The sequence below is a fragment of the Polypterus senegalus genome, chromosome 8 (assembly GCF_016835505.1).
Source record: "Polypterus senegalus isolate Bchr_013 chromosome 8, ASM1683550v1, whole genome shotgun sequence".
In the NCBI taxonomy this organism is placed as follows: Eukaryota; Metazoa; Chordata; class Cladistia; order Polypteriformes; family Polypteridae; genus Polypterus; species Polypterus senegalus.
Window position 1 is genome coordinate 132,581,724 of NC_053161.1, and position 22,651 is coordinate 132,604,374.

The 22,651-nt window shown below is 37.6% G+C and overlaps 1 protein-coding gene across 1 annotated transcript in view; it reads right to left on the reverse strand.

Moving 5' to 3' along the window:
* LOC120534593 (centrosomal protein of 290 kDa-like) overlaps positions 1 to 22,651 on the reverse strand; it is a 155,850-nt gene that overhangs the window by 66,870 nt on the left and 66,329 nt on the right. The window contains exons 18-29 of the mRNA XM_039762182.1: positions 21,099 to 21,214; positions 20,876 to 20,978; positions 20,377 to 20,607; positions 18,877 to 19,050; positions 17,899 to 18,010; positions 17,592 to 17,791; positions 15,161 to 15,312; positions 14,838 to 14,949; positions 9,036 to 9,491; positions 4,894 to 5,058; positions 4,431 to 4,538; positions 3,166 to 3,300 (exon numbers count right to left, since the gene is read on the reverse strand). Coding sequence (XP_039618116.1) covers positions 3,166 to 3,300; positions 4,431 to 4,538; positions 4,894 to 5,058; positions 9,036 to 9,491; positions 14,838 to 14,949; positions 15,161 to 15,312; positions 17,592 to 17,791; positions 17,899 to 18,010; positions 18,877 to 19,050; positions 20,377 to 20,607; positions 20,876 to 20,978; positions 21,099 to 21,214 — 2,064 coding nt within the window. The remainder of the gene's footprint in view (positions 1 to 3,165; positions 3,301 to 4,430; positions 4,539 to 4,893; positions 5,059 to 9,035; positions 9,492 to 14,837; positions 14,950 to 15,160; positions 15,313 to 17,591; positions 17,792 to 17,898; positions 18,011 to 18,876; positions 19,051 to 20,376; positions 20,608 to 20,875; positions 20,979 to 21,098; positions 21,215 to 22,651) is intronic.

A 22,651-nucleotide genomic window follows, 5' to 3' on the forward strand; every position in this document is an offset into this window, starting at 1 on the left:
GTTAAAGGGGGTGACTGACATCAGAATATTGAACAAATCGCCCAGGTCCACTTGGGGTTAGACAATGAGTAAGTAGAGAGGACTGAAAGTTCTCCTCTAGTCAACTGTCTAACACTTTAGCGCCTACATTACTTTGCCTACTTTTAAGCTTTAACTGTGAAACATTCAAATGACTGCGGTGGGCTGGCGCCCTTCCCGGGGTTTGTTTCCTGCCTTGCACCCTGTGTTGGCTGGGATTGGCTCCAGCAGACCCCCGTGACCCTGTAGTTAGGATACAGCGGGTTGGATGATATATGGATGGATGGATGGACATTCAATTGAAAAGGGATAGAATTTTTTTTATGAAGAAGACAGCTTTTACCAAGATCACTGCCAATCACAAATAAAGTAAATTTATTTTATGGAGCAGTCAAGTCAACTTTATTTATGTTTGAGTTTAAGGGTCCTTTACCATATATAGCTTTAAAAGTACGGTGAAATTCTTTCTTGCGTGTTTAATGCACTAAAATTAATGTTTATAAAAAGGAGTTGCAAATGTAATAGCCACTATGTGGAGGGGGTTAATGATTGAGACTGGGATGATAAGTGAAGAGGCAAATTTCATGAATAATTCTGTTACACGTTATCATTGATGGCTGTCTACAGTACATAGATAAATCACCTGTCTCTCAAAAGAGTCACTTGTTTTGAAGATCGTACTTTTTGATTGTTATCTCATCAACATACAGCACTGTGACAACAGAACTGCATGCTCCCTTTGAAAATGTTTGTATTTATTTGGCTTGAAAATGAACGTGTTCTGGGACATTGGTCTCTAATCAACATACAGTGGTATATGTACCTCTTGACAGTGAGTGACAGTACCATCGTTTTAACAATGAATACTGTATTAAACAATATACTATTGTTAACCAAATGAAATTGGCATGTTCTATTGATTAGCCAATTGACATGTTGATCTTGGCAGGGACTGAAGCATTTCTATATCCATCTATCCATTATTCAACCCGCTATATCCTAACTACAGGGCCACGGGGGTCTACTGGAGCCAATCCCAGCCAACACAGGGCTCAAGGCAGGAAACAAACCCTGGGCAGAGCGTCAGCCCACCGCAGAGCATTTATATACCTATGGGCAAATCAGAAAAAAATCAAGTATGATCAGAGGTTCTGATTTGCTGCCTGCTTATTTTATACTTTTGTTACCTTACCGTTGTGGCTACCTCCAGTAGTAACAATGGCTTGTGCCTGTCCCAGATTCCCCTAGGCCTGAGGCTGGTCACACATGTGCTAATCTATATGGAAAAAGTTAAAACTCTCCGGCACTATGATTAGTGAATAAAATGGTTACATACACTCACCTAAAGGATTATTAGGAACACCTGTTCAATTTCTCATTAATGTAATTATCTAATCAACCAATCACATGGCAGTTGCTTCAATGCATTTAGGGGTGTGGTCCTGGTCAAGACAATCTCCTGAACTCCAAACTGAATGTCAGAATGGCCAAGAAAGGTGATTTAAGCAATTTTGAGTGTGGCATGGTTGTTGGTGCCAGACGGGCCGGTCTGAGTATTTCACAATCTGCTCAGTTACTGGGATTTTCACGCACAACCATTTCTAGGGTTTACAAAGAATGGTGTAAAAAGGGAAAAACATCCAGTATGCAGCAGTCCTGTGGGCGAAAATACCTTGTTGATGCTAGAGGTCAGAGGAGAATGGGCCGACTGATTCAAGCTGATAGAAGAGCAACTTTGACTGAAATAACCACTCGTTACAACCGAGGTATGCAGCAAAGCATTTGTGAAGCCACAACACGCACAACCTTGAGGCGGATGGGCTACAACAGCAGAAGACTCCACCGGGTACCACTCATCTCCACTACAAATAGGAAAAAGAGGCTACAATTTGCATGAGCTCACCAAAATTGGACAGTTGAAGACTGGAAAAATGTTGCCTGGTCTGATGAGTCTCGATTTCTGTTGAGACATTCAAATGGTAGAGTCAGAATTTGGCGTAAACAGAATGAGAACATGGATCCATCATGCCTTGTTACCACTGTGCAGGCTGGTGGTGGTGGTGTAATAGTGTGGGGGATGTTTTCTTGGCACACTTTAGGCCCCTTAGTGCCAATTGGGCATCGTTTAAATGCCACGGGCTACCTGAGCATTGTTTTTGACTATGTCCATCCCTTCATGACCACCATGTACCCATCCTCTGATGGCTACTTCCAGCAGGATAATGCACCATGTCACAAAGCTCGAATCATTTCAAATTGGTTTCTTGAACATGACAATGAGTTCACTGTACTAAAATGGCCCCCACAGTCACCAGACTTTGGGATGTGGTGGAACGGGAGCTTCGTGCCCTGGATGTGCATCCCACAAATCTCCATCAACTGCAAGATGCTATCCTATCAATATGGGCCAACATTTCTAAAGAATGCTTTCAGCACCTTGTTGAATCAATGCTACGTAGAATTAAGGCAGTTCTGAAGGAGAAAGGGGGTCAAACACCATATTAGTATGGTGTTCCTAATAATTCTTTAGGTGAGTGTATACACATCCCTCCCTCTACATTCAGAACTTTTTAATAGAATCCTGGATCATTGAGGGCTGGTACCTATTCAAACAACACTGGGTGCAAGGTGGAAACCATCTGAGGATGGATAGCAAGTCCATCAAAGGATAGACTCATTTGCACTATTACAGTTTAGAGTCAGTCACTAAGTGATCTAACATAATTTGGATAAAGCACTATTGGCTAACACTGCACATTAGGCCTGAGTACAGGCTCAGAGCCCACAGCTAAAGTGCAAATTACTTTAAACAGTTAAAATATAGGAATTTCAAATGAATGAATGTAAGCAAAATATGACAATATAAGTCTAATAATGTTATAATTGAAATATGGCCAGTTGGCAATGGAAGAGAGGAAAACAAACACTCCAGTCAGAAGGAATCCTGGAACACAAATAGACCTCTGGCGAGCCACAGTCAGTTACAGAAGGCAAAATTACATACAAAGTCAGACACAATCAGTAATCTTTTGGCCACCCACACATTTATTGACATGGATGGAAATCACACCTAGAAAATTCCCCCCACAAATTCAATGTAAGAAAAAAAAAATTTGAAAGGGTATAAATACGGAATAACTGCATTACCTCCTCTAGGTTCTTGCACGTTGCCTGTGTTTCCACAATGGTTCGGACATGCTCTTTAATTTTTCTAAGTGCCATTTCAAGTTGTTGTGTAAGAGGCAAGCTGGGATCTGGGACTGCTCCTGTAGCTTCTTCAAACTGTTAGACAAAATGCACACTTCTTCAACTAAAATTCAATTTGCAAAAAAATAGTCACCTCTCACTTCCAAAATTTCTCTGCTTTGCCCTTTCCTCCACCCACAGAGCCTTCACCCCAAACTCTTCTGCTAAGTACAGACCCAGAGCCAGTATTCTTAATGTAATTTTAAATTCCCTTCTTCTGTTCCAATTAAAACTGAACCTATCGGTCTCTGGTGTCACCACACTCTAAAGCCTTTAGTTGCCTCTCAGATCCAGGTCTCTCAAGCTGCCTCCATGATAAGTATGTTTAAGAAAATGTATGTGTGCTGTTGAGCACCTCCCACCAGCTAATCACCACCTTTAAAACACTTACAATCTCTCCTTATCCTTGACCATGCTCTGCCCCCACATTGGTATATCTACCTCAGTTTGCCTATCTAAGGAATGAACTCTGTTGGGTCAGCTGAACTGGCATCCTTTGGTCATATCTCTCATCTCTCACCTACAGTATGTGGGGGTCCTGGTCTATAAAACTTCATAGGTACCAAGCACATACACAGGACATGCTACCCCAGGCAACCACTGCATTCCTACAGTAGCATTTGAAGAACCTGCCAGCTGTCAGGGTGGCTACCTCTGCTTAGGAAGGTCTTTACTTTACCCTGTGCCAACCTGGAGGTGGCTGTTCACCTAGTATTCTCTTGCAAGCTGGGCATTATTTCCCAGTATTATCCCAATATGATCCACTTAACATTTTGCTCCAGATATTTCATTCATCAAAACTACACCATATTCTTTAATGTAATAAACCATCTGTGTTAAACTGCAATTATGGATCTTCTTTTCTTACATTTTTGCAAATATGTGTGTCATTTTTTGAAACATCAGATCCAGATCTCTTGTTGAGTAGTTGAAGATTGTTTTTGAAATTTAATAGTCATACTCAGTGTCAAACTTTCAGTGGCAGTGCAACTTTTATTCTATACATAGGCTCATATATTTTTTTTTTTGCATATTTGTTAATTTTTTCTACATAGTGTAAAACTTCAAGACAGAAGTGTATACCCTGAGGAGGTTTTTTCTAAGAAATAACTGAACACGACAATAGAGTTGACATTATGCAGTCATTTGTGTAGAATGAAGGGTACCTTTTTGGCAGTCATGAGCACCTCATTATGCTGCTGTTCGTATTTATCCAGCTGTCGTTCCAATTCAACTTCTCTCTGTTCCCAGGACAGCTGACATTCCTCATGAAACTTAAATTAATACCATAAAATAAAAAGGGATATGTTTAAGGAACAGTTTAAAAAATAATTTGTAATTGCTTTTGTGCCAAGGTACTGCTCTTAGTGAGACTAGTCTCGTTTGCACAAAGGCACAAATGTACAATAAAATTTACTGGATCTAATAAAATATTTTTAGTTTATTTTTTAGTGTGCTCTACAATAGAATGGTGCCTCATATACAGTAGGGTTGGATTCTGTCCTGTGCCCAATTTTGCCAGGACAGATACAACTGCCTCAATGCAACAGAGTGTTTCGATACAAGGGCTTCAAAACTGGCAGGAAGAATATCAACAAATATGATTAATTCCTGCTTCTAAAGTCTTACATTATTCTGTTGTACAATTTCTTCTTCCAGATGACAGATTGTCCGCTCCTGGTCAGAAATTACTTTCTTTAAATATTTGATTTCTTCTTTATGAGTTCCCAATTCTCGGCTTTGTTTCAGATCCTGAAGACGTAGCTCTTCCATTCTTTTATGCCATTCACTGACCTGATGACAAATTATAACATTTAAGGTGTTAATATTTTTGTTCCTCGACCTAGACATTCGACATCAATTGCTGTATGTGAACCTTATAAACTATATTTTGGTTTATCATTAATGTTGGCTAGGAAAGTTTCTGACATACTGTAAATCACTTTTGAGTACTGTTGGGAACAATATACAGTTTAAACAGAAAAAAATGAATTGGAGGGTGAAGTATTGTGGTACACTGAGAAAGTCTGAACCTCTTTGTGTTTCTGTATGCGTTTTCTGGTGTTTGTATAGATTTTCAGCTGGGTCTTCTAGTTGCATGCATGTTATCAGGCTTATGATGAAACATGTGAGGTAGATAATATGTTTGTATCTCTTCATAGACATTAAACAAACATTCGTCAGCCCAATGAAGCATAACGTACAGTAGCTCACCATTTTGATATTTTTGCTACACAATTTTGCATATTACTCCACAAAATGTTAAGATTATGGAAAAAAAATACATTTCAATTAAAAATAAAAAGAGTAAATTAAATAAAATAAGAGAAGGCACATCTGTGAGAGTTTTGCCCTCACAATAACAGATTCTGTTATCAGGTGGAGTGCCCATTGTATATTTTTGCATGCACTCCTCATGTTCTTGTGGATTTCCTTCACCTTTAATTCATTTGGCCAGCTTACCCAATGACTATGCACTTGGTGTTCATAACAAAGATTTTACATCCTTAACATGGAAATTGGTGTTGTAGTATCTCCTTGTGCCTCAAATCTTGACAGATGAACAGAAGCAGTTGCCATTTCCCATTCTGCATATGAACACATGTTTAACAGGGTTGGTATAGGTGATGCAGCATGGTGTTTCCTGTAAGACCCAAAAACAAAACAGCAAAGCACGCAGTGGAAAACATGAACTTACTCAGGGCCCTTAAAAACCACACACGTCACACTTGCAGTTCAAGACTATGGTTGAATGTGTTTTTTTTTTTCAGCTGTGGTGTGAACTCCGTGTTTTCCACTGCATGCTTTGCCATTTTCTTTCTGGGTCATACTTGAAATGCCATGTTTTGTCACCTGTAATAATCTTGTTAAACATGTTCATTTCAAGCCAAAACTGTTTCAGTTCATCTGTCAAGATTCTAGGCACATAGACAACACTACATAGCCGTTCCTGGGAATTAAATTTTCCCACTATATACATTACAACAAATAACATCTGGAACATCCATGCTGATCTAAAAGAAGTGGCACTCCTGCTATACCAGGGTTGCAGCTCGGATATACCAGGTACTGTTGTTTCATTTGTGAATGGGACAGCCAAGCCAAAGAGTCTTATTATATTGCAAAGAACTGGATACTCCAAAAGCATTTGGTTCCAGGGAGGACAAGTAAGTGTGGCAGATAAACAACTTGTTGACACAACAAAGATATTTTTCCTCCTCTTCTTATTAAATTTGAACATAAAAATTAAGGAAGCAAAGAAAGAAGGTGAAGAATTTCGATATTTGAGACAGATGGCTCCACAAATGACTGATACTAAAATTAAGGAAGAAATTTTTGTTGGTCAACAAATCAGAAATGTCATAAATAAAGGTGGAGCCCAGAGTAAAATGCATTGAAGGCACTGTTGAAAATTGTCTTGGCAACTACAGAGCACCAAACTATATAAAGCTGCTTGGCATCGTGCATAAAGCCTAGGAAACCAGAAGTGAAAAATATCACTAAAGATTAATATCTGCATTCACACTTGGACTTCATCCTTTCTGGTTCTGCAGGCGCAGTCAATGACAAGCATGATAAAATGTTTCCCTGGGACATTTCAAGGATGAAAAGGCTGTATTAGGGCCAATGGAATCCGTTGATATTGGCTGACTACTGTTGGACACTGAAAGGAGTAGCATCAGATGCTATGTACAAAATAAAATCAGCAAAAAGGCATTTGTTAATTTAATTGAACTCATACAATGTCTCAGCATAATTAAGTGGATAAACACACTAAAATCAATGAAAGTTAATTTTATCTTTCTCTAAATTCCTATGTAGAGTCAATCTTAAATTCTAATGTGTTCACTTTGAATCTATCATAATCACAAAACATTTTTCAGGAGGCAAAACTTTTGAAAAATAGTGGTCTAGTGTGACTATTTTTATTTCTGCATGTACCCGTTAAAAGAATAGAATTCCCATTCTGAACAGGTTCATTCCAGGTACTTGTCACTCTTAAAATCTCGGACTGCCATTAGTCCTAAACTCAGTAAGGGTTAGAAAATCGATGGATGGATGAATAGGTGGAATTGGAAAGATGTGTAAATTAGATGACGGCAGAGCAGCAGTGCTAATACAATACCGTGCTTGATTACTCAAGAGTTTGCATTTGAGGTCCACTATAGAGTGGAAAGCAGTTACATTACGTGAATCTTCCTTCAGCTAATGACAGTACAAATTAGGAAAGGGGGTGTAAAACTATATTGAGTGATGTTGTGGTGATTTTGGCTCTTGTATCACTGAATTGACTATGCATGTAGGGAAATTTACTTAAGTTAATTCCTACATTACTTGATTCTCCACTTGAATATTCACATATATGACAAATGACCATTGGGTAGTGTTGATGTCTCATATCTTGAAATACTTTGGTTTGATTCCTAGCCTGGCCACTGTTTTACACGATTTCTCTCTGTTCATTTCATTTTGTTTCCAGTTACTTCTGTTTCTTCCCACCTCCTACATGGTATTTTGTGACTATAAATTGCTCTTCTATACTTCTGAATTAAGCTGGATTCAATTTATAGTTATTAGAACTTTCAAGTAAAATAATATTTGTTGCTAGTTCCACTGGCCCAGAAATATCAGAAAAGTAGCAACAATACAGCAAATGTACAGTGATGGAGTGCAGCAAACACAACCACAGACAATGCATGTAAGAAACAAACAATAAAAGTGACCAAGTGATTGGTACAGCACATGCTTACACGATGGGAGTTTTTATGACAGATTCAAGCAGATGACTATTTTAACAGTCAAGTTACAAATCTTTTCGAGTCTGCTAGTGTAACCTTGTATAGTACAAATATTTCTTTCTAGAGGCAGGGGTTGTAAACAGGGATTGTTAGGGTACAAATGACATGATCAAAAGAACTTTTGTCAGGTACCTCTTTTTATTTCTGTATAACACAGTATGATATGGGATGTGAGCATGCATGAATATACTGTATGATGGACTGCTTATGATTGATGCTGCTGGGATAAGCTCTTGCTCTTTGTAACCCCATAGTGAGATAAAGGAGTTCGAAAACGGATGGATTGTTACAGAAAAAAAAAATCATTTACTGATGATTTTAAAACAGGCAAGTCAATAGAATCTTTACTCATTCCCACCTTAGGTCTAAAGCATTATCTATATGCTATAGTAAATAAATAAATAGGCTTGAAAAATGAATGCGTGGGTTAATAAAAGGGTAAATATCTTTACTGTTTTATTTAGAAAAAAATATACAAGAGATACAGTAAACATTATAGTGCAGAGTTTCTTAAACTATAGTTTGCAAACTAAACTGCGCCGCGTTTTGGCACTTTTATGTCACACAAGGTCGCAAGTCACTGTTGTATTATATGTTAATGGATCTTGTATATTTTGAGAAGTGACTAGACTTTGGTTGTCAGCATGTTAAGACTATATACAGTATTCATAATTGCCTTTATTTGCAAATCATTTATCTTTTATAGTCAATGTCGTAGTGGCAAAGTGGAGGTAGAACTGCTGATTTTATTCCCATTTTCTTGCCATATCCCCAACATATGCATTCTAGATACATTGACAGTAAATCGACTTGCCATGGGTGAACATTAGTGTTCCCAAATATGTAGTGACGTACTGTGACTTAATGTCCAGGTTTTTTTCTTATATTTTACCCATTTTAGATGATTGACATTTGGGCTACCCACAACCATACAGTGAATGAAGTATATAAAAAGCTGAATGGGTAGTTTACCTTTTGTGCTCCTCTGGCATCCTTCAGGGTGCTGATCAACTCCTCTAACCCCTTGAATTTCAATTCCAGCTCAAGCATTTTCTCTTCAGCTTTTCTTCTCTCCTCTTCAGCTCTTTGCTTCTCCATATGGATCTTCACTTTGTCATTTTGCAACTGTATCATAGTCTTTGAGAACTTTTCTTGCTGTGGCAAGGGTAAAGCACCACTAAACTGTCTCCGAAGTGATTGCACAGTTTGCTGTAAGTGCTTAGCTCGATTACGTCCTTCCTGTCTAGCATAATACAAAGCTTGCTCCTTGTCATCAATCTTCTGCTCTAGTCTCAGGTTGTAGGCCTCCAGCTTCTGAAGCTTAGTCACTGTTACTTCTAGCTTGCTGACAGCAGCAGCTTCGCTCACTTTTAATGCTACAATATGCTGATGAAGCTTAGCGATCAAAGCACTTTCATCTGATTCAGCCTAGGGGAGAAAATGTAGTGGAAAGTTGAGATTCACACTCATTAACCCCAAGGATGTTCAAGCAGAACACAAGCAAACATTTAAAAAGTGGTATATTGATCAATGTTAGACATTTGTACAAAACAAGCAGATATATTCAAATGTGGCACCGTTCATATTTTTATATTATCTTTTTATATTCCCAAAGCAGTATTATTTGCATTATTGGTATAAGTCAGTCTTTATAATAAATGTTTAACAAAAACTGTATTACTAGAAACGTTAAGTCACAGCCTTAAATATAACAAAACCATTCTCACACAGTATAATACATAATACTCCACCACATTATATGCAACAGTAGTAAAGTACACATGACACAGTAAGCACATATCTAAACCAATACTGTGGTCACTTGAACTCCATGTATGCTTCATCAGTTCTCAAGAATTTAAGTTGAGGACTCAGTGGTTTTGATCTGTGGGGTGGTAGAGACATGTCAAATGTTTTGACTGCTACAGCAACAAAAAAAATATATTTAGCAGTTCTTGTTCTGACTGACTTGTAATGTTTTCTTAATGGTAATAATTAAATGACAAATGGAATGAGGGGCATGTTGGCTATAGTGTCCATCGTTTCCCCTAAGATGTGCATAGACTTTGAATGCAGTAGTTTCACAATCTGATGCTGGCCAGATAGTACTATCTTGTTTATTCTGAGTGTCCAGGCCAAACTGAAATACATCTAAGGTACAGAAACTAAAGTTCTAAAGGCAGATTCACAGATTTCACTAGTGGCACACAATGAACAGGATGTGAGGTCTCATCCTAGAGTTTGTTTTTGTTTTTATCTCACAAGCTCGTCAGATATTAAGTAACACTAATTATGAAATTTTGTTACCATTTTCACCCAATTAAACCAAAGCTCTTCTGCCCCATGTGTATGTACTACACCAGGTTGCAACAATGATGTAAAGTATATACTGTAGAACCACCCACCCTGATTTGGATTTAGGAGCGTTTGAGAATATTCTTATTTTCTACTTTAATACAAATGAATAAGGAGATGCAAACCACTTTTTTCACTTTTTGGGTTCTTAGACATTGCTCCTGACATACACTACACTGTAATAATCTTTCCCTTTCTATCTTCATCTATCAAGTACTGATTTTGATGGATGAGCAGTGAATGAGAATAGCCTGACAGGTTCTCATACTCACCAACCCAAAGAGGTCATTTATGGACTGATGGCACAGCTAACCTTACTTCTCAAAGCACGATTCAATCAGGAATAGACCTCTAAGCCTTTTCCCATTTGCATAAAACTTAACATCACATCCATTTTCTTCCTAAACTTTGTATGAGAGAGGTCTCTGGGACAGTGCATTGCAAAGTTTTTTCCACATTGCAATGGAAATATAATAAAAATCTACTTAAATCAATGCTAAACAAAAACCCATGATATTATCTATACACTCTGTTAAGAATGTTCTCTTTGGAATGCACAGCATCTGTTAATAAGGACATCAAATAGGTCTTTTAATTAAGTAAGTATCTAAGGCCATGAATAAATTACAGTATATGGCAGTGCACAGATTTTAAATAAAAACAGTGTGTCTCAGGCTAGGTGAGTGTGGCTGCATGACACTGCAAAAGCTATGCAGCTGCAGAGGGTCTGATGAGGGAATTTGTATTAAGGCAGTTAGTGCATCAGTCCCTCGTGGATCTCCTGGAACATCTAACCTTACTGACGACATAAGGAGCCTGAGTAGGATAGAGAGTAGATAAGAAAGAAAGAAAGAAAGAAAGAAAGAAAGAAAGAAAGAAAGAAAGAAAGAAAGAACGGCGCTCCATGGCCAGGTTATGGGCATCTATCAATGATAGTAAGATGATAAGAGTCAGGCTTTGGGAGTCCCCAGAAGCAACCAGCTGAGGTGGGTAGGATGCGAACCATTTAATGGATAATCACGTTCGCTAGTGATGCGGACCCTCTGCGGAAACTTGATGGCAGAGCGAGGAGAGGCAAGAAAGAGAGAGGCTCTAATCTCAAGTGTGAAACAGTATAGAAAGAACATATTTCATTTTCAACATTAAATGGTTTTAAAGGGATTATTTATTTATATTTTGAAGAGAACTTGAACTGCACTGATTTGTTGAACACTCCCTTGTTTAATGTGGAATAAAACTGCACAATGCACTTTCATATGCACCACTCTTTTTGCTTATGTGTCTTCACTGCACTAGTCAATCTCCACAAGTACTGATGTCCCACGTACAAGAAGATGCCAAGCTGCTGGCACCCAGACATCACAAGGAGTCAAAAATTATTACTATAATTCAGAGGTCATCAAAAAGATTTGACCAAGTGCCAAACACTTGCAGAACAACTAGTCTTCATCCCAGTCCCCATTGTAACAAAGTCCACCTTTAGACACAAATATACACACACTCACACAAGTCCCACAATGCCTTATTCACTCCTGAACTCACCCACTCACTTACATCAATACATGTTAAGAAAAGGAATTGGAGATTTCAGTATAGCATTTATATTTATTGACTCTTATTTATATTACCATATGCATACAGTATATAAAATTTATTCACTGCATTTTTCTATTCAGTAACCGAAACATAAATATTGCTTAAAATCAATGCTAAAAATAACAATTCAATCATTATAGTATGTTTCAAATTAGTTTTTCAGTAATACACTTTTTCTCAGTTCCTGACATTCACTCTTGTGAGATTTATGTTTGCATCATATATGGAGGAAACATTAGATGCATAATAACACTTAGTTAACTGTAAAATTTAATGGACAAGTCATATTGCTCCTGATGCTTTAATGTTTCATATATTCATATATCAACTTCATCAGTTGAATCAAACTTACCAGTTGAAGATTACTGTGTTATTTCAGAATTCCTGTAACAAGCCCTTTTTGCTTTGCTTTCAAGGTATTGCACACAACTGCTAGGTCTTTACCAGAACTGAACCACTGAACTGGACTGATCATGCATACAGTGATTACTCCTGACTGAGGTCGGCATCTCATGCTCTGCCTTACTATTAAAATATATTTGACACATTTGCGTAATAGTTGGACAAGCAAATAAAAATTTCACTGTATTTCACATATTTGACAATATTAATATTATAACTACTACAACTGCAACTGCAAGTGCCCTGACTGGATGGCTGGGCATTCTGACTGGGGTCTAGGATGACTTCCTACCTGGCCAGAAGGCTGTAATGTTCCAGAATGGAGGTGTAACTGGCACTGAGATTATCCTTGGTTTCTGTCCCAGTTGGGATGCCCAGATAATGGATGGACAAGGGACAAATGGATATTTTGAACAGTTCCTCCCCAGCATGAGAGGTGGCAGTACTCCCCCCGCTGGAGCTCAGTTTGGACACCCGCTGGGTTGCCTGGGAATTGCAGTATGGAAGGGCTACCATGTTGGGGTCCTTAGGGGTAGCGGGCAGGGGAGCTCTGAGAGGAAAGGACCTCCCTATTTTGGGGAGTGTCCATATACAGCATATAGTGCCATGACACTGGAAATGCTCCCAGGTCCGACTTAAAACGTGCAGAGAGTCAGAGTTGGAAGGAAGCTGGACGACGCTCACAGAGGAGACATAAACGGAGAAGAAGGTGCTTTACATGACTAATTTGTTATTGTGCTAATTTACTGGTACCCAATAAGTGACACTTTTATTTTATCTTGAACTGGTATGCAACTGAGTTGTGTCTCATTTTTGAGTTCTGGGTGCCCCCTAGTGGCCACACAACATTTTCCTTGTTATACCAATGTAAAAAACTCTGGATTGAAAAACCCAACAAACAACACAAATTTAGTGTTTGCCAAGTAGAGTATGCTTTTTTAACAGCCCTGCTAACTATGTGTCTGAGTGATTAAATACTTCCATTAACTCATTTCAGAGTAGCTTGAGAGTTGTACGTACTTTGTGCTATAAAGCATTATGAGCTAAGCCACATGAATGGCTGATCAATGTGGACATTTTGAAACATCAAAAAGTAAAATAAAATCCATTTTATTTTTGAATGAACATATTGTGCAGACTATTTGGTACCTTTTGTAGAACAGCCACAGGTTCAGATAAACCTACTGCTACATGAATGAAAATAATCAGTTCCTTCCTCTGCGTGGTACTCCATTTAAAGACTTGGCTGATTTCTTACTGACTTATGCATGATGCATTTTAAAGCGATTACAACTCACAGCTGTTTAGTCATATCTTCATCCTCTCAAAGCAAACACAAATCATGTATTTGTATTTATGAATTCAGAATGGGATAAATGTACGTTTGCCTTTATTTGATTAGCAGATGTTTACAAAACTTACAAAAGAGGTTAACATAATCAAGCAAACATCAGTCTGGGGACTGTTTTGGAAAAAATGTTACAAGACAAGGTTACAAAATTGATTATCGTAAGTGAAGCGCTCAGAACAAAATGCAAGCAAGTTATACCTTCTTGTTTTCAAGAACCTATCTAAGCCATTATGAATTAGATACAAATTCACCAAACAAGTCAGTTCTGCTTTAAAATGGAGGCGGTAGCTCATTTCATAAGCTAGGACTGACACATAAAAAGAGTCTGGATTGAGATTTGATGCCACACAGAGCTGATAGTACCAAACAACTTTCTTTAGCAAGCCTGACGGGGCAAGAAATGTAGCAATAACTAAAGCTTTTTTGTCTTGAAAGAAAAGTGTGGCTTTAGCAGTATTGTGTTAAACCAAGCAGGGATTTTAAATAAAAGGTGTGATACCTTCAAGCCCACATTTAAATTCAAGTGCTCTTTAATCAAAGAGGTAAATCTAGAATTAATCATTTCATTTCATTATAAATTCTCTGCCAGGTCTTGTTAACTTGAACTGAGTACCGTCCCTCTTTAAGGTCTCTGTATGTGTTTGATTGTATAGATGCATACCATTTACAAATTTTATATAGTTTTAATATTATTGAAAAAAATGGGTTAGAGGAGGATGATATGGGGCCAGAGAAAACTAACACATGGCTGCCAATTGATCATTTTGGCTATAAAGAAAATGGAAACATGAATTAATCATTCATTTGTATGTATGTCATTTATCATTTTATGGTCATAATATCACAAAACTGAAACTTTAATGGAATATTTAGAAATAGTTTTTTTTTTTTTTTTACATGATGAAAAAATAAAACTATCCAGTAAACTAACCATACTACTTTTACCATTTTAGCCACCTTATTTTGCACCAATGTATACACATATAGAAAACATTACCTGTAAACCAGTTAGTTTGTCTTTCCACATACTACTAGAATCTCAGAATATGTAGTGGCCATGCCAGTCTTACCTGATAATCCAAGTGCTGTTTACGCAGAGATTCGATTTCTTTATCTCTAGATTGCTGACGAGCTTCCAGGGTAATTATTTGCATCATGGCAACATCTGACACTTCTCTTAACCTGTAAGATACAAGATTCTTTTGAATATATGAAACCAAAATGTCTGTAGTATCGAAACACATGCTAAGAGTTCTACATTACCAGTGTAACAAATAAAACTCCCAGAAAGAATAATTTCACATGCAGCCAAAAAGCTTAAACCAAGCCTAACCATGAAAGTAAGCTGATGTCATGCATTATTTATACTAAACTGTAGTCCATTGAGACTTACTTTGAAACTTCATTTTTGAGCTCTGCTTCAGTTTTTTCCAACTCTAGTATTCTTGTCCTGTCTGCATCACTGACAGCCTTACTTACACTCTGTGCAAGGGCATCCCGAAGCTCTTGTTCTACTTTTTGGGCTTCTAGGTATTGTTTAGTGAGCTAAGAAATGGAATAACAACATAGAATCGTTACACATATCATCTGGTGATACTGCAGCTTAGGTATCATTTATAAATGGCCATTAACAGTCTGCATTTAATAAAACATGCTATAAACCTTCTTAATATGATAGAAAGCAAAGAAAAATGACAATAACATATTTCAAGAGCCTTCTTCTTAGAAATCATTAATTATTACTAATAGCAGTTAATAAAATTTGTAAAGACTGTTAACAGATGTAGCAGAAACAAAGTGAGACCTGTATTTTATAGATGTCAGTTAAATGGCACCTCAGAATATCAGAAATATCTATACCTCCATTTATTTTGTGGACCCATTTCATTCCTTTAAAGGATCATGGAACATTATAGTTTAGTGCCAGTAGCTTCGGGGATGTGGCAAGAAACAAATCCAGGGAGGGGACATTTACATACATACCCACATGCACCAGATACTGTACATACCCACACTCACTTGTTTTCAGTCTACTTAACATCACCAATCAATCTCTAAGAAGCGAGAGTAAACTAAAGTTCCCAGGAGTAAAAAATATACTGACAAGGGGAGAAGGCCTAAACACCATGGTGTTCCAACCAAAGCCCCTGGAGGTGTGTAGCAGCAGCACTAACCCCTGTGCCAACAGGCCACCCAATCACAAAATTAAAAAAAAAAACAAAACAAAAGGAAGAATATAATGCAGCCAAGCCATCCTGTACATAATCCTGAATTCCTATAAAATGGAAGTAAAACATGGTTTATCAAAATGTGTATCATATATATCATATATGAGTACAAGCATATTTGATAAAATCATTCATATTAATCGACTATCAACTTTTCTAATTTTAAGCCAGCTACAGTTAGGAATTCAATGTGTTTAAGAATGGCTTGTTTTGGCAGCACTTTGATAATTATGGACACAAATTAACCATCCAGAACTGCACTGCCAGCACACAGAGATCAGAGTTTTATGTCCTGTGGCACTGGGGAGGCAGCATAAAAAAGAGGGACGCCTCACGCCTGGACAAACTAGTGAGGAAGGCAGGCTCTATTGTAGACATGGAGCTGGACAGTTTGACATCTGTGGCAGAGCGATGGGCGCTGAGCAGGCACCTGTCAGTCATGAAGAATCCACTGCATCCACTGAACAGGATCATCTCCAGACAGAGGAGCAGCTTCAGCTACAGACTGCTGTCACTGTCCTACTCCACTGACAGACTGAGGAGATCGTTCCTCCCCCACACTATGCAACTCTTCAATTCCACCCTTGGTAAACGTTAATATTATACAAAATTATTGTCTGTTATACCTGCATTTTTATCACTCTTTAATTTAATATTGTTCTTTATCAGTATGCTGCTTCTGGAGTATGTGAATTTCCCCTTGGGATTAATAAAGTATCTATCTATCTATCTATCTATCTATCTATCTATCTATCTATCTATCTATCTATCTATCTATCTATCTATCTATCTATCTATCTATCTATCTACTCTTAATATTTTCACTATAGTCAGTTAATGTACCCCTCAAATAAAAATACTGCAAGTTTTTTTTTTTTTTTTTTTATTTAATGCATGTAGGGTGGAAAGCTGGAGTACCAAGTGAATAATGATATCACGGTGGCCCAAAGCTGATTGGCAACGTTAGTACAGTACGCATGCATAAATGTTCTGTGCATGGCTGCTACAACTCTATGATGTCATGCTGACTTTGCAAAACATCATGGGGCTCTGGGAAAAAAATCTTCATCTGAGCTGACTGCAATAGCAAACTTACAGGAAAATATTCAGCAAATAAGGTCACCAGTGAATATAGCATAGTCACTGGGAAAAACACTGGCAAACCTCAGGAATCAACACTACACCATGATTAAACCATTGATTTTGACAGCCAGATTCAGGAAGGAAGAGCACAATAGCAAGCAGTCACTGATAAAATGCTAGGATGGAATTTCTCATGCCAGGAAAGTTTCCATAATAGATTCAGCAGTTACACTACAATCCAGATCTCAGTTTAAACCACAATTACAATCATATTACGTAAGCTAAACTAATACTACTAACAAATGGGGTACAGAAAAGAAGAAAATGGATCACACTTAATTAGTGGTAAATAAGTAATTCAATGGAAAGTTAAGACTAATGGACCATCAAGGCCTAAGCAGTACATACTACTGAAGTTGGTACAAGATGATTACATACAGTCGGGAAAGCTGAGAGTTTGTTCAGATGGCATATTACAGCCACCAGCAGCATTAAAATATGTCACCTACTTACATTAACAAATTTGTTCTCCAGTTCACAATTCCTCTCTTCCACCTTTTTTAGAGTATTTCTTAGGCAGTCATACATTTCATGAGCATGATCTGCTCTCTGTCTTTCATTGAGTTCTTTCATTTCCAACATGGTCATTTTTTTGGACACAGACAAATCACCCCTTGTGATTGCATTAGCTGCTTTATTCATTGAGTCAACACCTGCAAGAATGGATGTCAAACACAGCAATCAGTTTAAAACTTTTAAGTTGTTAAAACATAACAAAGTGCAGTAGAAAAAGGTGGAAAACAGGGTATGACATACTAACCCAGTGAATTAATTTCTTCCCAAGCTTGTTCTAGTGTATGCAGTTTTTCCTTTGTAATTTCCAGTTCTTTATTCAAACGATCAATATGTTTCCTGAGAACGGCATTTTCACTCTTAAAAAAAAAAGAAAATTAGGCTGATTTTCATATACTGTTATTGTGTTGCGCATTTTTTTAGTGGATTTTGAATTTAAAACTCTTATATACACTTGTATCCAAATTAGAAAAAAGAGTAGGCAAATATTGTAAAATTAGAATTAGAATATTTAAATAAAAAATAAGCAAATTTCAAATACATAAGAACTTAAGATAATGATTCTGCACATTATACATACATTTTTGACCCTTTTTTTTTTTTACATTATTTTTAGCGTAACAACCGCTGCAGTTGGTCAGCTGTCATTTCAGTATAATAATAATAGGAATATTTATGTGTCGCACCTGTTGTTCCAATAACGTCTGAAATGAATTCATAACTTGAGAATTTTTCCAACTGGTCATTAAAATGTTACAAAATCTTTATAAGCCATGTATGCTGAGTTTCACTACATATTTATTAATAACATAACAACTAAAGGAAGGAAGGAAGGACAGAAGTTTGTTCTATCTATCTATCTATCTATCTATCTATCTATCTATCTATCTATCTATCTATCTATCTATCTATCTATCTATCTTTTCAAGATATCTCAACAAGGCTTGATATTTCCCACCAAATTTCCTTGAGGAATATATGTATCACATTTTAACGACATTGTTCTAATCAAAGGCGAGTGGCTTCATGTAGACAGAGAGACATGATGATGAAAACAGAGGCTGTTAAATTTTATACAAAAAAACCTTCAAATTTAAAAAGTTAAAATTAGGATTCACCATTGTAAACCTTACCGTACCTTGCTTATACAAGGAGTACTTTTATTGGCACTTTTTAAACCAAAATTTCATCCTTCATTTTTTTAAGCAAATAAACGTAAAAATACCTCTGAATGTTCCAAGCTGACGGCCTTCTGGACAAGCAAATTATCTTTCTGTAGAAGATCTCTGTATCTGATTGTTAAATCGCTGTATTGATTATTGACTCGCTCAAGTTCCACAGCTGGGACACTACCATCCAAGGCTTTCTGTAAAGATGCAATTTTAAATGCTGCCATGTCCTGAGGACAAAAATAAATATGTGTTAAATTAAGACATGATTGCATGGGGAATAAAGATTCTTCATTGCAAATTAGCCATGCCCAGTCCTCATTCATTTTCATATGTTAGCTGAAAAATCAGTAATATATCAACATGACACCCTCCATTATCCTAACCGTTATATCCTAACTACAGGGTTACGGGTGTCAATCCCAGCCAACACAGGGCAGGAAACAAACCCTGGGCAGGGCACCAGCCCACCACAGGGCACACACACACACTCTAGGGACAATTTAGGATCACCAATACACCTACTCTGCATGTCTTTGGACGGAAACCAGAGCACCCAGAGGAAATCCACTTAGACACGGGGAGAACATGCAAACTCCACGCAGGGAGAACCTTGGAAGCGAACCCAGGTCTCCTAACTGCGAGGCAGCAGCACTACCACTGTGCCACCCTACAGTAATTCTCACAGTATATTATTTTTTCTTAATTTAACCATTAATATGGATTTTTGGAGGATATTAAATGTTACAACATAACATAAGCAATGTTATTTGTCTTCTAGGTTATAGAGATTATTTGTCTTCTTACATCCATCATCCAACCTGCTATATCCTAACTACAGGTCACAGGGGTCTGCTGGAGCCAATCCCAGCCAAAGGCAGGAAACAAACCCTGGGCAGGGTGCCAGCCCACCACAGGACACACACTAGGGACAATTTAGGATTGCCAATGCACCTAACCTGTGTATGTCTTTGGACTGTGGGAGGAAACCCAAGCAGACATGGTGAGAACATGCAAACTCCACGCAGGGAGACTCTGGGAAGCTAACCCAGGTCTCCTATCTGCGAGGCAGCAGCGCTACCCACTGCGCCACCCATTCAACATGACACATTTTTTAAATAGTTCAACAAGGAGGCTTTAACAAAACTTGACTACTGTTCATGGTCAGACACTGGTCAGTGGTGAGATTCAGGCTGTACACACATTTTGAGTTTTATAAGTCAGTGAACATTAATATCTATGTTAGGTAATTCAAGTACAACAAAAATTGCTAAGTCATTTTTAAATACACTACAGTGACTACACAGTGTAAATAAGGTCTATAGTGTTCCGCTTTTCTTGAATATTTTAGAACATGTTATTCCTTTAAAACTTAACCTTTGTCACCACCATTTGAATACACTGGCTTAGAAAAAAGCAGTGACATAGATAGTGAAATCAAACTGTGCTGGAAGAGTACACAAACAATGTATGCTCGGTTGGTGAAATTATATTGGTGACATAGAATTACAAATGAACAAAGCTTAAACTGGCTTATGCAGAAAGGATCATCTTGCCTTATATCTCTGCAAGTAACCAATTTTTTTTGTCACTGCCGATTCCATTGCAGTTATTTCGTTTTTCAATTTGCTGTTCTCCTTTCTGAGATGTTGCTCCATTTCCAGTTCAATTGTGTATCTTCGTGTGAGGGTTTTTTCATTGACCTTTAGAACAATCATTTTCCTGGCAGCTTCTGCCACCTGCCTCCTTATTTCTTCAGAGTCCATTTGCAGTATGTTCACCCAATGCTGTTAAGCCAAATAATGTAGAGAGATAAGAAACATTGGATGCATCCAGATAAGTCACTAAGTAAGTAACAATGATGATGATATCTGAAGTTGAAATCAAATATTATGAACCTTTTATAAAATGAAAGATGACACTTTCATGTTCACATGAAAGTTTAGTTGTAATGGCAAGCTATATGGACTAAAACATTTTAACATTATTTACTGAGAAATGGAAAAAATATGATAGGTATAATATTTTATCAACATTTATTATTCAGGTACTTACGTTAAACTCGGCTATTTTAATAGCATCATGTGCCTTTTGTTCCTGAAGTTTATCTTGAAGTTCACAACTTTGTTTGAGTTCCTTTTCCCATAATTCCTTTTCACTAAAAAAAACTCATTATTTATACGAATGTTCAGTCTATAATGATAAAATACTGTGATTTTACAACCTTGTGCTGACTACAGGAAGGATTCCAGCTCATGTCTCAGTACTATGGTCATACCTTTGATATTCTTTGTAAAGTAGTCCTTGTTGATGACGAATAACTGCAAATTTCCTTTTGTATTCTTCTAAAGCTTCTCCCAATTTTGTTGCCGTTTCCTCTTTATTGTGCAGTTCCTGATACCAATCATAACAGACAAAGTAAAATTTTCAGGAAACATTTTTAGCATCTGCCCATCTGTCGAATGAATTAATGGTAACATCATGTGAAATGTTTATATTATATTTTATATATAAGTTGTGTTCAGTACAGTGAGAGCAATGCTTACACAAGTCCTAACTTTCTATAGCTCAGCCAGTTAGGCCTTTTCCATATTTGGTTTGCACCTGGGTTATAAGCACGAGGGTGATATTGAATTCCAGCTACGAAGGGTGAACTTGATCTCAGTTGATATAATACAGAGTGTACAGTATAGTATACATTAGACCTTAGAATGGAAATGGGCCTTATTTTGTGGCCTGGGTGGTTAGGTGCTGTGGATTTTCAGGATTACTGATACACCAAGTGGTAATAAAGTCATTCTTTTAAACAATATGTAACAAAGGAATATTAAAAAACTTAAAAACAGTGTAGAAAACTTTCTATGTCCGCACTACAATTAAAAGGGCAGAGTGGCGGTTCTGTGGCTAAAGGCTCTGGGCTGGTAACTCAAAGGTTGCTGGTTTGAATCCCAGCAGTGACAGAAGGAGTGCTACCCCATTGGGGCCTTGAGCAAGACCATTAACATGCAATTGTTCCAGGGGCAGTGGACAAATAGCTGATCCTGTGTATGGACCCCAAAACTCTCTGTAGAGTAAGTTGGGATATGTCAAATTCCTAATAGAATAAATTGCATATGGTGAATACAATGAAAATAAGCTGCTTACAAACATATATTTTAAAGCAGTGTTCCTTAAACTTTAAATGCGCTACCCCATGTTGCCTGTCTTAGTGAGTCCATGACGACTGTCAGATCTGCAGGGTCCCTTCACCCTTGGAGAATTACCAGCGACAGTCAAATCAGAGCAATGTCGATTGCTTAAACTCAAGTATGGATCTCTTCTGAACAGAGACTCTGCCCTGTAGCTCCAAGTAAGTGGAATTGACTGCAGTGGGCAGTCCGAGTAGGTAGAGTTGATTCCAAAGGGTACCATTACAGTCTGGCTGTAGACCTCCAGAGCTCTGCCTCTTTATACTATAGTTAAGATTAGGCTTGTGGGAGGGTTATATGACTCAAATAATGGCAAGTCGTGCTAAGTAAGTTAGCCGTACCTACTTGAGGCTCCAGGTTAGAGGCTATGGGCTGCAGAGATACAAGACTCCTAAAGCTGTCAGTGGCAACTCATCGTGAGACTCTTCGACCCCTTCTCATTGCATGCAGCGGTTAGTCATGACCTGCATGACCCAAAAGGCAGCACCCCACGACCCACTTTGGGTCATTACTCATATTTTAAGAAAATAGGTTTTAAAGTAATCAATTTGTGTTCATTCCTTCTGTTTTCTTAGATATCTTGGGTGATATTTACACAAAGGCTAAGTTATGCAAATGAATCCATCCACTTTATAAACACATT